Source organism: Condylura cristata, unplaced genomic scaffold (assembly GCF_000260355.1).
Source record: "Condylura cristata isolate star-nosed mole 26May11 unplaced genomic scaffold, ConCri1.0 scaffold00004, whole genome shotgun sequence".
Taxonomy (NCBI): domain Eukaryota; kingdom Metazoa; phylum Chordata; class Mammalia; order Eulipotyphla; family Talpidae; genus Condylura; species Condylura cristata.
Genome location: NW_004567105.1, coordinates 5727014 through 5743497, shown reverse-complemented (window position 1 = coordinate 5743497; position 16484 = coordinate 5727014). Strand labels below are relative to the sequence as shown.

The 16484-nt window shown below is 40.7% G+C and overlaps 1 protein-coding gene across 8 annotated transcripts in view; it reads right to left on the bottom strand.

Moving 5' to 3' along the window:
• Positions 1 to 6621, bottom strand: part of RBFOX2 (RNA binding protein, fox-1 homolog (C. elegans) 2) — a 168766-nt gene extending 162145 nt beyond the window's left edge. For 3 of the 8 annotated variants that reach the window (XM_012735296.1, XM_004675697.2, XM_012735295.1), the window contains exon 1: positions 6511 to 6618. In XM_012735296.1, the coding sequence (XP_012590750.1) occupies positions 6511 to 6552 (42 nt within the window). In that variant the 5' untranslated portion in view covers positions 6553 to 6618. Of the gene's footprint in view, positions 1 to 6510 lie in introns of all 8 variants that reach the window. The other 5 variants (XM_012735294.1, XM_004675698.2, XM_012735300.1 and 2 more) reach the window with 4 other exon arrangements.
• Between the last annotated feature and the right edge of the window lie 9863 nt (positions 6622 to 16484).

Genomic DNA, 16484 nt, shown 5'->3' with positions numbered 1-16484 from the left:
CTGCTCCCCTCAGCAGTGTACTTCCTCCATCTGCCTGTTCTGCTCCCCACTCTGTCTCTGGTGAAGCCTCTCGCCACCCCTGGGCCTCTGACCTGTACCCCAGTTCTGTATGCACAAATAAATCTTTTTTTAAAAAATGCTATTTACCTACTAAAAACTGAGAAAAATTTTTAAATGCTTCAATTTAAATATCAATAAAAACCATTGTGCTAACATAAAAATTTTATGAAAATTAGCTACATTTTATGAAACAAAAATTTAAGTTTTGCAGTATCTTTCCCACCCAATTTAACTGAAGATAGCTACATTTTCTTATCTGTTCTGGCATTCAATCTATTGTGATATGTTATTTTGGTTGGCATACATAAAGGAAACCTGGCCTATCACCAAAATAAGTGTATTTGGAAAAGGTAGGGTAATTTAACAATCTCTGAACATTTAATTATATAATATAGAAAAAAATCACATTCACTAGTATCACCATCAGCTTCATCCAAAAAGTCTCTAAGTACGGCGGCGGCTGCAAAGCCCATTATGCAGGATACACACTTTCAAACATTCTGATTTTTTGTTGGAAAGCTCAGATGGTGATGAAGATAATGACCAAGAGTAATTATCACTGGTAATTAGGTGTCAGCAGTTTTACTTATCATTTCGGTGTTTTTAAAAATTGTCTCAGTTTTTAGTAGTAAAAAAAATACCAATTTTTTAAAAAGATTTATTTTACTTATGCATACAGTGGTATTAAAAAATCACCATTGTTTTCTTTAAAATAACAGGCTCATTTATTTATTTACATAAGTCTGTCAAACTTTTTCGAGTAAAAATGGAGCTCCTGGGCCCTCCCTGATGGCACAACGGGTTAAAATGCAGCACCATGAAGTTTGCCACAGCTGCTTCACCGTGAGTTGGATGCCCACCCAGAAAGGTGACCCACAAAACACAGCAGACCTCTCCTGTCCCACCTGCTGCTCCCCTCAGCAGTGTATTTCGTTGATCTGCCTGTTCTGTTTCCAGCTCTGCCTCTGGTGACTCCTCTCACCACTCCTGTATCTCTGGCCTGTGCCACAGTCCTGTATGCATAAATAAATCTTTAAAAATTAAGTAAAAATGGATTTCCATTGAAAAATGTGGTTAGTTTATAGCTGGCAATTCAAATAAGCACAAGTGTTTTTCCCTGAGCTCACCATTATATTCAATATGAAAATGCCTTATGCTATTACTCATTTTGTCACACCAACCTTACAAAGAAGCATAACCCACATAATTGTTAACAGTAACAATTTTTTCTGCTTCATCAAGGACATTTAGTGAAACTGGCATTTTTTTCCTTCTTTAACTGCCAAGTGTGGTGGTGATGAAGATAATGACCACTAGAAAATCTGGGGCTACGACCTCAGTAATTAGGTGTCAGCAGTTTTTACTCATCATGGTTTATGCAGCATCAGTGCAAATGTCAACAGAGTGGAAAAAAAGGCAAGTTTTGCTTAGTGTTCTATGAAAATAGTTTTAATTTTGAAGTCCCTTGGAAAGGTGTTGGGCTCCTTGAGGGTCCAGGGACCATACTTTTAAGAATCAATACATTATACAATAGTTTTTGTTTTTGTTTTAAGAATAAGTACCTCGTGAAAAATGATGTAAAAATAAACTTTTTAATAAAAAAAAAAAAAGAATAAGTACCTCACACTTAGTAAGGATAAGAATTATTTCATAAAAGTTGCTTTAATCACTTTTGTACAGATAAATAATTACTATATACTAAGTTTTCACATAAAATGGATTTCATATGGGTTGTGGTTAAAAAAAAAAAGTTTATAAACCCATACCAATTGCTACCTTCTTAAAACTACTCTAGCATTTCTTAAGCACTTAAATTTATTCTACCACTCTGATTTCTAAACATATTTTGTGTATGCCTATGCATACACATTGCCAACTAGATAATAAACTCTATCTTATACAACTTTATGTAATCCTCTAGATGATCACATGTTCCCATAAAAAATTTAATTGAGGGCCCTCCCTGGTGGCACAGTGGGTTAAAGCACTGCACTGAGAAGCTAAAGCCACTTCCACATGCGTTTGATTCCCGCCTGCCCTGGAGGTGACCACGTGGCGTGGCAGACCTCTCCTGACCCGCCCGCTGCTCCCCTCAGCAGTGTACTTTGTCGATCTGCCTATTCTGCTCCCCACTCTGTCTCTGCAGCCTCTCGCCACCCCTGAGCCTCTGGCCTGTACCCCAGTTCTGTATGCACAAATAAATCTTTTTAAAAAGTTTAATACATCATTAATACATAATGGGCCTAAGAAACAATCTGTCTGTGACATAAGAGACACACAATACTTCCTAATTTTGATATGACACAAATAATTGCATGCATAGTGAAGTCAAGAGGGTAAACACAGTCCTTGGTAGCACACTGATGTTAGCCATGTCCTAACACATACTAGTTCCATGATCACCGAAGGCTATTTCAACTGCAAGTCTCAAAGTCTTCACCTTCTAAATGAGAACATCTCCTGTCTCACAGAACTGTTTCAAGAATTAAGTGAGCTAGTGCATGCAAAATGACTGCACAGTGTCTGTTATTTAATGAGAGAGCATTGCTACAGGATGCTAATAAGAAACAATGCCTATTTACACATAAGACATCACCACATACAAAACACAGGTAAGTCTGACAATTATGGGATAACAGATTTGAGAAGATCACATAGATTATCTAATTTTTTTTAAAGATTTATTTATTTTTGCAGACAAGAACTGAGTACAGACCAACGGTGTAGGAGGTGAGAGGACTCACCAGAGAAAGAGTGGCGAGCACAACACGCAGATCAACTGAAATACTGCTGAGGGGAGAAAAGGGTGGGTCAGGAGAGGTCCGTCTCATCATGTGGGTCACCTCCCTGGCTGGGGATTGAACTCATGCTGCAGTGGCTTCGGAGAGCTGCATAGTGTTATACTTTAACCTGTTGAGCCACCAGGGAGAAGCAAGATCATTTAATTCTATGCAAGCACCTTTTTCTGTATTTTCCTCACCTTGCTCCACACAGAAGAAACTTACAGATAAGAAAACCAAAGTAAAAAAAAAAAAAAAAGAACACCAAAGTACCACAACATTTTGAAATGTCTTTCTCATGGCTACTGAGTCAGTCAGGGGCAATATACCCTTTCGTCTCTACCAACCCTGCTAAACAAGTAACATTCTGGGCTCAGATGCAGAATCACTGAGGTTCTATGGCATGCCCAAGGTCTCACAGGCAGTAAATAATAAAAATAGGGCAGTCTTCTAAGTTTAGGGCCTTCTAGTTCTAACTTAAAAAGCTATCTAAGAATATGAAGTTTGCTTTGTGCAATCATTGATAATTATCTGCATTTGTATCTGAATGGAATAATAAACATGATTATGTGAATACTTATTATGACTAAATATGCCACCTGATAACCACCAACAAATTATTTTGTGTTGTTAATATTCAATTCAAACTGCTGTTAGACTAACTCAAGACTTCACAAGATTTGGCATAAAAAAATTTAAAAAGATACCTCTTAATGAGCCTCAGGGAATAAAGGAAACTTATCCCATAAGATAATTCTGCAACGTTAAAACAATTCCTCTGAGACAGGCTACAGGTTAACATGTTGAATATCAGTCTTATTTTAAATTAAGACTTCCACCTAAAACGTCAACACAGACAAAATAAATTTTAACTGGTGTATATTAGCTATTTCAATTTAATTTTTATAACTTTCTCATCACTTATATTGCTATTCAACAAGATGTCAAATCTGATCTGTTGATAATTAGCAGTGTAACTTGTTACCCAACCATTCTGATCTGTAAAATAAATGTGATTATACTTAAACTTGCAGGCATAATGCATATACCCAGCACCTAGGATTAAATTTTTTTGCAATCAACTAGTAAGGCACAAAAGGGCTGTCTCTATCATAACCTCATCAAGCTTTGATTCCCGTGCAAGGTCAATTATTCAACTCCTATATTCTTCCCCAGTCCTCTCGGATAATCGTCTCCCTTAAGCAAAAGACACTGTAGAAAAGAAAGTGAAGAAAACTATACCTACAGTTTTCTGTAGTATGGCTGGATTTTGAGACGGGTGGGAGAGTAAGGGACCTATTCAGAAAGGATGGCACTGGGTCTCAACTGGTGACCCTTCCGATGAGCCAGAACTACTACTCAAGACTATCACCAAAAGGTGGCAGGGGAAGACACCCACACCCGGGCACTGCAGCCTGCACATTATTCTGTAGTCTAAGAATTATTTTATTATTGGGGAGGAGAAAGAAACTCAGATGGGTTAATTGACTGGACAAAGGCCAAACAGTGAGTGGTAGAGGCAGGGGCATGCTGACACCTCTGTTCTTTCTGTTACCTGCTACGGTGACTTAGTCCAGAAAAGCATTTATCCCCAGGCCAAGCAAAGACAAGTACATGCTCGTCCACATGTGGCCTTAGCCAAGCTGATCTCTCCCACCAGGGGGGATTACTGAGAGATAATTCATCTTTAACCTGCAATTATCACCTACTTACTCCCCTTAGTAGAAGAAAAGTAATCTTTCTTAAATTTTAACAGTCACTACAAGGTATCTTGTTGACTCTGTTTCAATGGGTTTGGGGTGGCACCTGAGAGTCTGCATTTCTAACAAGCTCCTGGAAAAGAAGTTTCTGGTGCTCTGACCATCCTCAAAATTTACACTCGGTGGGTCCCAAACCAGGCTGACAATAAGAATCATATTGGAGTCTAAAAACTCTAGCCCCGGGCCTCCCCGGCAGCACTGTGGTTAAAGACACAGCACTGTCTAGCTATAGCCAGCCACTGCAACATGAGTTCAAACCCAGGCCAGGGAGGTGACCCACGTGGCGCAGCAGACCTCTCCTGGCCCACTCATTGCTTCCCTCAGCAGTGTGTTTCAGTGGATCCACCTCTTCTGCTCCCCACTCTGTCGCTGGTGAATCCTCTCATTTCACCCCTTCCCACAGCACTGCCCCACACCTGCAACCTACACTCCAGTTCTCGTATGCATAAATAGATAATTTAAAAAATAAAAACTACAGGCTCCTGAGCCTCTCCCTCCTAGACATACAGTGCTATCCAACACCTCCTGCCTCCTCATTCTGTAAGCCAAAGAAACAGATGATTACTAATGACAATCACAGCAAGCGCTGACTGAGAACATACTAAACGTCTGAGAGTTTCCCATTTTAACTTCCTGAGCCTCATTACCACAGTGTAAAGTCGGGACTTAACAGCAACGTTATTCTCGTTTCATACACGCAGAAAGCAATGCACGCAGAGACTGGACTTGTTCAAGGTCAGTTAGCAGAACAAGGGTTCAGAGCTGAGCTAATTTAATTCCAAAGTGTGGATGCTCTCACACCACAAAATGCTGCTTCCCACATTACTCAACAATAATGTCACAGATTTTAACAGACACTTGAACAAATAAACCCAAATGGGTCACCTCAGACGCTGTCACCCTGGGAAGACTCTGCTTATTCCTCAGATACTGCTTCATTCAAAAACACTGCTATCACTAAACAAAATATTTCAAATAACCTCTGATCTGAAAATGTAAATGCCTCTAGCGCCAAAACCTATAACTGTAAATCTCTTTAACTAGCATAAGAGCTCATTTGAATATGACTGATTTTCTGAAAAACCAAAATCAAAAAGTCAATTCAAAGAAATCCAGCATCTGATCAAGCTCTTTTTTTAATAAAAAATTCAGTTAGAAATTAAAAATGTTTTCATCATTCAGCTCTCAAGTGGATTCCCAATGTGAGTTCCTTTTGTCTTGCGTAATGGCTGTACCCGCAAAGCAAAGTGACTATTTTGAAGGACAGTACTCTTTTGAATGTACGGATTCTGTTATGTTTGTTTCAGAAATTATTTGGATTCTCAATCCTACTAAAAGAAATCCATTTGCCCTTCACACTCAGTATGAACATACACATGGGTTCAGAATAATTGTCTTAAAACACGCATTTTTCTTTCTGCTGCAAAGCAACTGCTTTTTTTTTTGCCATTTTTGTTAATAAAAAGTGTTTTTTATTTGTATACGCTCATCCACAGAAAAAGAACACAATAACCAGGCACTAATGAAACACTCAACTGCATGCAGTACCATCAAAAGCTTGATACAAAAACAACTATATACATCCAGAATATGTGCAAATACCCTCACATACAAGGGATAAAGGCACACACAGATACAATGGCAAAACAACTACAAAAAGATGTATTTCTACATTCAGATTAGCTCCTTTGTCAAATGAGTCTGTCCTTTTTCAACAAAGCAAATATACTGCTAATTCAGAACGATTTACAGATAATTAAAAAGCAGGCATTAATGCAGATGAGCACAATTCCGCATCACCAACCTCTCTGCTTGAACTGGGCTCCCCCACCTTACTGAAGCCACCATTCCCCTGCACAAACTCCCACTCCACCACCACCACCCCCACGCACACCCAACTCCCCACCAACCTCACAGGGGTTCCTGGGCTGGTCCATGGAATCTGATGACATCACTCTCTCTTCCTTCCTGGAATTCTAAACCCTGCTGCTCTCCCCTTGCACACAGCTACCATCTCCATGGCAACCTCACCTCCTCCTGCTTCCCCATTGGCTTCACGGAGCAGGATACACAAAAAGGTTTTCCGCTCTACCCCCCTCCCCCGCCCAAAAAAATGATGCTTTCAACAGGAACCTGAACTAAATTTAGCTACTTGGGATTCAGAGTCCTATGACTAAGAAAATGCAGAAAAATGTCCTCCTTCCTCCATTCCACCCTGCCTGCAACCCCACCCTAAGTGCTGCTTCTCATATCTCTGCCCCCTCCCCAAGAGCAAGTGGCAGTATCTGCTGTGCACTAAAAATCACTAGACTGCCCTACATATAAGACTGGCACACAGAAAATTCTCACACCCAAGTTTCCTCCAAAAGAAAAGGAGGATAAGAGAACAAAAATGAAAGTATGCACCGGTCAAAAAGCAGCTGGGACACAGGGGACACGCCGAGCGCTGAGCTCTGAAGCTCTGCAGCAGCTCCCTGCCTCCCCCGCTGTAAGTCCCTCCAAGGCAGAGCTGTCACCCTCCTACAGACGGGATTCTGCTGCTATTTGCTTAACATTCCTTCCACCAGCAGAAGAGGAAAGGAAGGACGAAAGGGGAGGGAGATGAGGTGGAAAGACTGCCTACCTCAAGGGCCTAACACACTAAGCCTAGAACCACAACCCTGGGTCCCCTTTCCCATACCTGGAACCAACCAACTGTGCAAACTGGGGCAAATTCTCCTGCATCTCATCTAAAAAGGTAGCTCCCACACAGGATGCTTTAAGAACTACTGACAACATTAATGTAAAGTTGTTTAAGTCCCTGGCCAAAGGAACTGAATAAATAGAGTAAGCTGACACCATCAGTAGTGAAATTCCTGTGGATAGTACCAGAAATTAATAAAAACCAGTGGGAGAACACGAAATTTTTCTAGAAAAATTTCTTTTCATAATCATATATACCACAAAATATACAAAATTTCTTGAGCCACAAACAGTCCCCAAAAGTTATCTACTGCCAAAATAATGAAGCTACACTCACCTCACATACCAGTCAATCCTTAACCCCTCAATGTGGGCGCGGGCCTGACTTTTCTTTACTTAGATGAAACTCTAACTTGAATATGACTCTCCCTAAATGATAGCTGAGAGTGTAAGCCAAGGCTTGATTTCCCAGCTCAGAGACCCACTATAGGGAAGTAATTTTCTCAGAGAGCCCTAGCTGATAGCTGAACAGTGAGTCCACCCAGGGGCGAATTGCTGTAAGACTCCAGCAGACAAAGTAGCAACTGTAACCAAGTAGGAAAGGCTCCAAGCAGGTCATAGCCTTGTAGTGTGAAAGGGAGTCTTAAAATAAGACACACCCGGGGAAAACTGTATTTCCAGTATGCAGAGCACACTCAGCTCCAGGGCACCAAATCTCCAACGAAAAATACACATGAAAGGAAAACACTTAGTATAATAAAGAAATAGGCAATTATCCAAACACAATTTAAACATTTGGAACCTTTAGCGGAGTCAGGATGCCCCTCTAGTTAACACACGGATATCTAGAGTAAACCTCACAATTTGCTGTGAAAACAGAGAGTGCAGTATTTGCTCATAAACAACTGAAAGTCAAATGGGGAGGCCAGGGGTGCAGGAGCTGAGTGTGATCAGCCAATCTGTGAGATGTGTCTTTGCTTTCTTTTTATTGAAGTTAACACTGGTTTACAACACTGTGATTCAGAGGCACAGGATCGCATTCACTCAGAGCAGTGTCCCCCAGGCCCCATCATGAAGTCACTGAGTGAGGGGCCAGATGGCTCCAGAGTTATCACAAACATGCCCCTAAAGACCCGAAACACTCTTAAAAACAGGCAGAAGGTCACCATCTTCCACAATAGGGAGATTGGAGCACAGTTTCCAAAACTGCCCATCAAATCGATTACTGAGCTGTCATGACATAACTGTCATTGATTTGGTAATCACTATGACATTTATCAACAATGATCTGGGCTAAGTAGACAGCTGCAAATAAAAATGCATTTATCTATTCCTCTCTCTCTAGGGTATACTAAGTGCATTTATGACGTGCCATGCATTTTTATATAAGTTGTTATTAAATCTCTAAAATACACCCCAAATCTGTATTTGTTTATATTCTTACCTCACTTTGCAAAAAGAGTAATGATAGTCCCAGAGGTGTCAATGTGACCAAGGATATATATAACTCATTATTAAATTTTCAAAAACCAAGATTCCAACCCAGATTTGTCTGATCTCCAATACCTATGTTTTTTCCACTTCTCTGTCCATTACAAATAGGGTTGCAGATAAACAGAAATCATTCTGTATGTCTGTTCTTACATCATCAATAAAAATAGATTGATTTACACAAAGTCAAAGTCACGTTTTACCTATTTCTAACAGGCACTCTAAACCTTGAGAAGGTGCTCAATATATTTTATATATTCTAATCCTATTAATCTAAACTTTGGACCTACTCAGATCTTTTTAAAGTTCACTTCAGAAATTACATGCTGAAGTGAAATGACAAAACTTCAGGCAACATATTCTGGAATTTAATTTTATAATATTTAAAAGAAAAAATTTATCACTTTCATAATGCTTATACTGGCCCAGCTACAATGTCCTGCCTACCCTGTCTCATCTGCTGGTAACCTGACTGTAATCAGATCTATACGTTAGATTCTTTATTTCTAAATTCTGCATATAGAACCAGAGCATTCAAAGTATTTCTCCAGGGATGCCACTAAAATTCAATCAACTGGTTAGAGAAACATACTGACAAGGCCGAGGTCACATGTCTGATACCCATGTGAACCAGTTAGCATTACTCTCTCCTACTGCTACAGTATGTACCGTTATAAATATTCACAGGCAGTTTACTCAGAAATTAATGCAAAAAGTATCGCTACTTCTGAAAAATAATTTAAAATATGTATCTACTAATGTCAAACATAATTGGTTTTTATTCTTCAAAAAACAGCAGTTGTCTTTCGCCCTCTCTTTCCATACTTACTGGATATCTACCACATGCCATCTGGTAGACTCAGAAGGCCAGCACTAGCGAACAAACTCGGTTCTAAGTGTGCTACAGAAGCTATGTGTGTAGGAATGGCGAGAGTGTGCACGAGAAAACAGTTAGCTCTGGAAGGTGTCAGGGAGTTCACTTAGTAAAGGAGGCAAGTGAGCACAGATATTCCAGGGAGAAAGAATGAAGACTCACAAAGATATGTACCTAAGACAACATGGAAACGAGAATTTTCAAATATCTTACAAAGGCCAGGTTGAACATAAGAGAGAACCAGTTAAAAGAAGATAAGGCAACATCATTTAGATTCTCTACCACTTGCAGCTTAGGTTTTCCTAAAACAAGTTACTTTCAGTCAGATTTCCATAGAGTAAGGGTGTGGGTGTGGCTTATTAATATACATGTAGCGATTTCGGTTTTGTAGTTTCCATGATAAGAATAAAAGTCAAAATAAGGTGCATCATTCTGAAAATGAAGGCTTTAGAGGCTAAGAAGAGATTATGAAGCAATTTTTAAATAAATACTTAATGAAGATATTCCTACCCAAATTTGCAACCCTGTGAGGCTGAGTGAGTTTCCTTATTTTCTGAAGAGAAATGGTGAAGAAAGTGATGGGGAGAGTTTATTCATCGGTTTTCTTTTCTGTGGATGTCTGAAACCCCTAATGTTAAATACTCAACCAGCAGAGTTAAATTAGTAAGAGCAGCATCTTCGTGCCACACCAACCTGGCATGTAAACACACAAATACATCTGCACACCAACAACCTACCAGCTTTGACAGGCAAAGGAGGAGCCCATATGAGGGGAGTTACCATCAATTAGACAACCATAGAGTGAAAGTAGAATCTGAGTACTACAGACTTTTCATTGGTGACTATATATACAGAACTGGGAAAAACTCATATGAGTATACAACTTAGTGAATTTCCACAGTGAATCCACCCACACAGCGAGCCCCGGAGCAAAGAATCAGAATATGACCAGCAACTGGGAGTCATCTCATACCTTTACAAGGTCACTGCCAGCAACACTAACACCTTACACTCATTCTGCCTGTCTGAACTTTCTATAAATGGACTCACACACATCTTATGTACTCTCATACTGGTGCTGGTTTCTTTCTTCCCTCATTGTTATCTGTAAAAACTGATTCATCTGTTTAGTATAACAATAGTTAATGTGTTGTCATTATTGCAAAGTATTTTATTTTATAAATACAACAGAATTTATTTTTAAAAAAAACATTTCAGTAAAGTAGAAAATCTATTACTTCCAGCTTGTAGCTATTATTACATATACAGTCCTGCATATGTCCCTGACATATTACCTCCTTGGTTCTTTGGAGGACACTCAGGAGTGATCACTAGAGAGAAGGCACACTCCTCACCGGCTCTGCCACTGCCAATTTCCCAAACTTGTACCAATTTACATTCCCACTATAGATGCTTGAGGGCTCCTGAAACAGAACGACCCTGCTAACACTGGGTGACCCTGCCTTTTTTCATCTTCGTCATTGTGGAGTTAGTGTAGGGACATCTTACTATGGTTATTTGATAGGAGGATCTCTGGGGCATGTGGAGGTGAGCTTTTGTGAAGCACCTATTTAAGTTTTTGCTCATCTTATTTTTTACTGATTTGCTCAGAAGACTGGTTTATAGGACATCTTTTATATACTGATTTACAGCAATCCTGTAGAAAGCCTGGATACCAGTTAGACACCTATATAAGAAAATCATCTACTGTGATTTGCTTTTCACTTTTTTAATGGCATTTGTTTAATTAACAGGTATCCCTAATTTTCATGTAGGTAACCTACTATCACTTTTTTTATAGTTAGCCTTTATGTCCTGGTTTAGTATCACAAAGATATTCTCCCATATTTTCTTCTAGAAAATAGCATTTAAAATGTGTATTTTTAAAATCCCCAGCACAAATGTATATGTGTATACAAAATGCACAGGTGATATTTTCTTCTACCATATAATATGCTCAATCAACTCAAACAATCTGTAAACTAAGTAAACTAAGTAAGAGCACACTAAATTAAATATCAAGTGGCTCTTATGTGCCCAGGACTAGTTAAAGAGCTGTAAGAGAGAGGTGCTGAGAAAGAGGTGATCCCTGACTGAAGTGAGTATTAACTTCAGCTGACAACGTGATACTAAACATTAATTGTACCTTGTATTTTAGTAAAACTGAAGACTTTGACATCAGCACTCAAAAATAATAATTCAACACTATCCTCAGTTCTGCAAGTAAATTTCTATTTCAAAAAAGAACAGCAGGACACTTTATCACCACTCTTGCATTTTCAACATGCACATCTAAAAGCCACCTCATTTACTAATTTCCGTCAGTACACCAACGCTCTTAATACGGTAATGGCTACAAATTCAGTGTTGTATTGCCCAACTACCTAAAAGAAATAGCTAAATTTAAAAATTATGTAATTTTTCCCAGAATAGAGTTTCATTCTAGTTAGCAAAGAGTGGGACAGGGAGAGGAAAATATGTATGTATACACATATGGTCTCCCACACCCACACAAACCTACTTTTTTTTCTAAGTGCTTTTCAATTTTCTTGCTCATAACTATTTGCAATTTTCTTCCTGGTCTTGGGGGAGAGAAAGGTTATCTTTAAAATGCTGCCAAGTTTAAGAAAAGGATTCCCAGTGAGGTAGGATTCAAATATATATATACACAATCTCTTTGTAAGAGATAAATTTAGGAAAGGCCAGTTCTGAGATAAGAAGTTGAAAGGGGCAGCTCTCCCCAAGACTGTCCAGCTGGGACTACGCAGGTGCTTCTTTTCACAACTGTCCCTTCCGGGCAGCTCCTTCTACCCGCCTGTGTCTATGCAAGAGTCCTTTCCTTCCTTTCCCTTCCCTTCCTCTTCCTCTTCCCCTTCACCTCCCCTCTCCTTTCCTTTTGCTTACATTTAAAAAAAAAAAAACAAACTACCCTTTTGGATAGATAAAAAAGAAAGAAGGAAGCTGAAAAGAACTAAAACAAGGAATAGTCATTAAACCAATTCAGATGAGCTTTAAGCCAAGCAGTTATTGAGTTTTCCTTACTATCCTATTTTATAACGAGTCTCAAGATAGAAAGTACCACTGTTCAAAACATATAGAACAGAAGGGCACAGAACACGCTTGCTAATTTTAGAGGTCGAGGTGGACCAGGCACTTTATAGAGTGGCCTCTTAGACCTCAAGCACATTTTCGGAAAGAAAGCAAAAATCCATTAGCTTAAGCTAAGGTACTTTACTACTTTGTTTACAAGTCATCATCTATGGAATTAAAACTGTATTAACAGAAATAATTTCAAAGTCAGTACCCTGACCTAAAAATAATAGCAAGAACCTCCCTGGTGGCACAAGGGATAAAGTCTCAGTGGTACCACTCAAAAGCCCACCGCAGTGGCCTGAGTTCGATCCCCAGCCAGAGAGCTGACCCACAGGGCACAGCAGACCTCTCCTGTTTCAACGCTGCTCCCCTCAGCAGTGTTATTTTACTAGATCTGCCTGTTCTGCTCCCTACTCTGTCTCTAGTGAATCCTCTCACCCCCACCCCTGTAGCTCGGGCCTATACCCCAGTTTTATTTTTTTTAATAAAAAATAAAAATACTAAAGGCTTGCACAGCTAAGGCTAAAGTTCTTCAAGGGGAACCATAATGGTATTCATCCATTCAACAAACATCTAAACCACACGTAGTATGCAACACAAACACAGTTCCTGCCTTCATGAAGTTCAGTCAAACTGGGGGAAAAGATACCAGGCAAATGGGCAAAAAGCTCATCTACAAGTCACAATAAGTATTAAGGAAAATTGGGATAAGGCCTTCCCTGTTGGTGCAATGAGTAAAAACACAGCACTGCAAAGTGATGTGGCCACTGCAGCACGAGTTCGATTGCCGACCATGGAGCTGACCCACATGGCTCAGCAGACCTCTCCTGACCTGCCATCTGCTTCCCTCAGCAGTGTATTTCAGTCAGTCTGCCTATTCTGCTCCCTATTCTGTCTCTGGAGGATCTCTCACCCCCCTGTGCCTCTGGCCTGTACCCCAATTCTGTATGCATAAATAAATAAATCTCTAAAAAGAAAAAAAAATTGGGATAAACTTTAGGGTAAAGATGGCCTTCTCTGGAAGACAGTATCTAAGCTAACAAAAAATGATGAAGGACATCTCCCAAATGAATCAGCCGAAGATATCTCATAGATTCACCCCCAAATAATCTTTTCCAACATCTATGATTTTCTCCATCCCCAATCTATCCTATCTTCAAATGTTGTCTCTGCTCAAGAAAATCACCGAGATTGCCATGTCATGGCTCCCTTTGTTGGGCAATGCACAAGAAGCCCTCACTGTACAGCTCTTACAGCAGGAGGTGAGTGCACGTACCCTGAGCACAGGAAGCTGCTTGTGAAGAGAGGGCTCAAGAGCCCCTGCACAACCCTTCCATACGGACCTATAAGACGAGAGGGGTGCCCCTATGTCAGAACCGCTGCCTTCCTGCTATTTAAAAAGCAGCGTTTGCACAACTGCAATTGAATCTACAATGACCCCTCCTCCCCCCCAAAAAACTCAAATACAAAGGCAGCTTTTGAACCATCAAATCCTCTCTATAAACAGTAACTAAATGGTTCACCTCCTTCTCATCTCCTGTATTCAGCTTTTTTTTTTTTTTAAGATTTATTTATGCATACAGAACTGGGGTACAGGCCAGAAGTGCGGGGCCAGTGAGAAACTTCACCTACGACAGAGTGGGGAGCAAAACAGGCAGATTGATGAAGTACACTGCTGAGGGGAGCAGCACTCATGTCAGGAGAGGTCTGCCGTGCCATGTGGGTCACCTTTAGGGCGGGGATCGAATTCATGCTGAAGTGGCTTTAGCTTCTTTGCTGTAACCTGCTGGGCCACCAGGGAGGGCCCCGTATTCAGCTTTTTATGTATCAGAGGTATGATGTTAGCACACCTAAAATGGAAAGAGGATAACAATAAGTTTTAAATGATCCTTTTAAAAAATATAATCACTACATCATCCTTAAAATAGAATTTCTTCCTGAGATGTTTCAGGCTTATAAATAAAAGTAGTGAGCTGTTTAGCTGGGACTACATAATTAAAACCTTCTGTACAGTAAGACTAATCAAAACAAAGAGACATCCTACTTAATGTGAGGAAAGACTTGCATACTACACAGCAGCTAAGGGACTGAAATCGAAGGATTCACACAACTTGACAAAAACAAAGCAAACACATAGTCACAAAATGGGCAGAAGGGAAGAGCCCGGGGCTGTGGTAATGCCTCCCAGGTTTCTGCACAGTGGCATAAGAACTACCAGGGCTACACCTGAGGGTAGAAACCAACGACTTTACAAAGTGAACAATGATATAAGAAAATAAATAAATCTAAAAGGAGAAATAAAGAAATTCCATTTAATATTGCCATCATTGCCACTAACATCCAGATTTTCCATAAATTCAAGTATGCCCATCTTCAGACTTTGTTGCCCAGATAATCTACTATGTAGAAGGAGCACAAAAAATTTCAACTATTTATGTATGTTTGGCACAAAAAGAAATATGGTTATCATACTTACAAGAGGACTAAAGGAACACTGAAATATGGACAGGTCAGGAAAAGTAACCAAGGCTGGGAGAACTTTGTGCTTACCCAGTGTGTTTTTACATAGTTTCTACTAATAAATTCACATTTATGCAACATGAGTACAACAACCAAATGAAGCAGACTTAAATTGCAAAGGTCCAGATAAACCCCCGGAGACAACAAAATTTCCCTAATCATCAGCTAGATCCAGAAAACTAAAATTCTAATACCAAGCAGATCATCTGTCTAACAGGCCTCCGAACCAGAACAGAAAATCAAGTCTCCACATAAAACACAGTCAGTGGAGACTAGAGGGCCACAGGACCTAGCTGCGTGCCTGCTACCAAGCATCACCACAAAGACGGCTTCGTCTCTCCGCCTGTCCGGAGCACTGGCTGGGCGACAGGCGGGGTGACACGCTGTGGCTCGGCGCCGGCCGCTCAGCCTGCACAGGGCACAGTAGGTACACTTCCTTGGCAACTCACTACCTGGCATCTGAGAGCAACTGGGTCGACAGTCACTGTCAAGCTCACCGTCTGACAGCCAGGAAGAGACCATGACACTGCTTACAATGTAAACAAACTATTCCATGCAATATTCTGAGCTCTTGGGGGAAGAGAGGATATCAAAAATGTTTAGTATTAGTGACTTGGTTTTCCAAAACTGCTCCACATAAAACCACTCCCGCTCTCGTGTTTTCAATACCACTAGAACAAGCGGCTCCCCAGCTCAGAGGAAAGGCCTGCTTTTCAGCACCTGCCTTTAATTTAGCCTCTCCTCCGCTTCCTCCTCCAGCGCTTCCTCCTCCTTGCTCCCTCAAGGAATAGGAATGATTGTTTTAACGTTCCCTAAAAACAAATGGAGACTGAGCTGGGGCGGCAGTACACCAAGCAGGAAAAGGTCCGTCCACAGAGGCGGCACAGAGAGCCTAGGCTGTGGCTCTGCCGTGCCAGCCTGGCTGGTTCTGATTAGGTGAGCCCGACTGCCACGGCACAGGAAGTGCTCAGGGGCCCTCCTGGTCGGGCCCCATCCCAACACACTGAAAGCCCTTGTGCGGCGGCAGGCCCATCTGGAATCAGTTAGGCCCAAGCTCCCAACAGGCCTTTCCTTTAAAAAAAAAAACTCTCGAAAACCACTGCCGAGTTTCCCGCCTACCGCTTTCTCATCCCTTCCCCCAGATCACCCTTCGGAGCCCATTTCCTCGTCCCCTTCTCTGGAGGGCCTGCAAACAGAGTCATGCAAGAACATAAAGTACTCAGA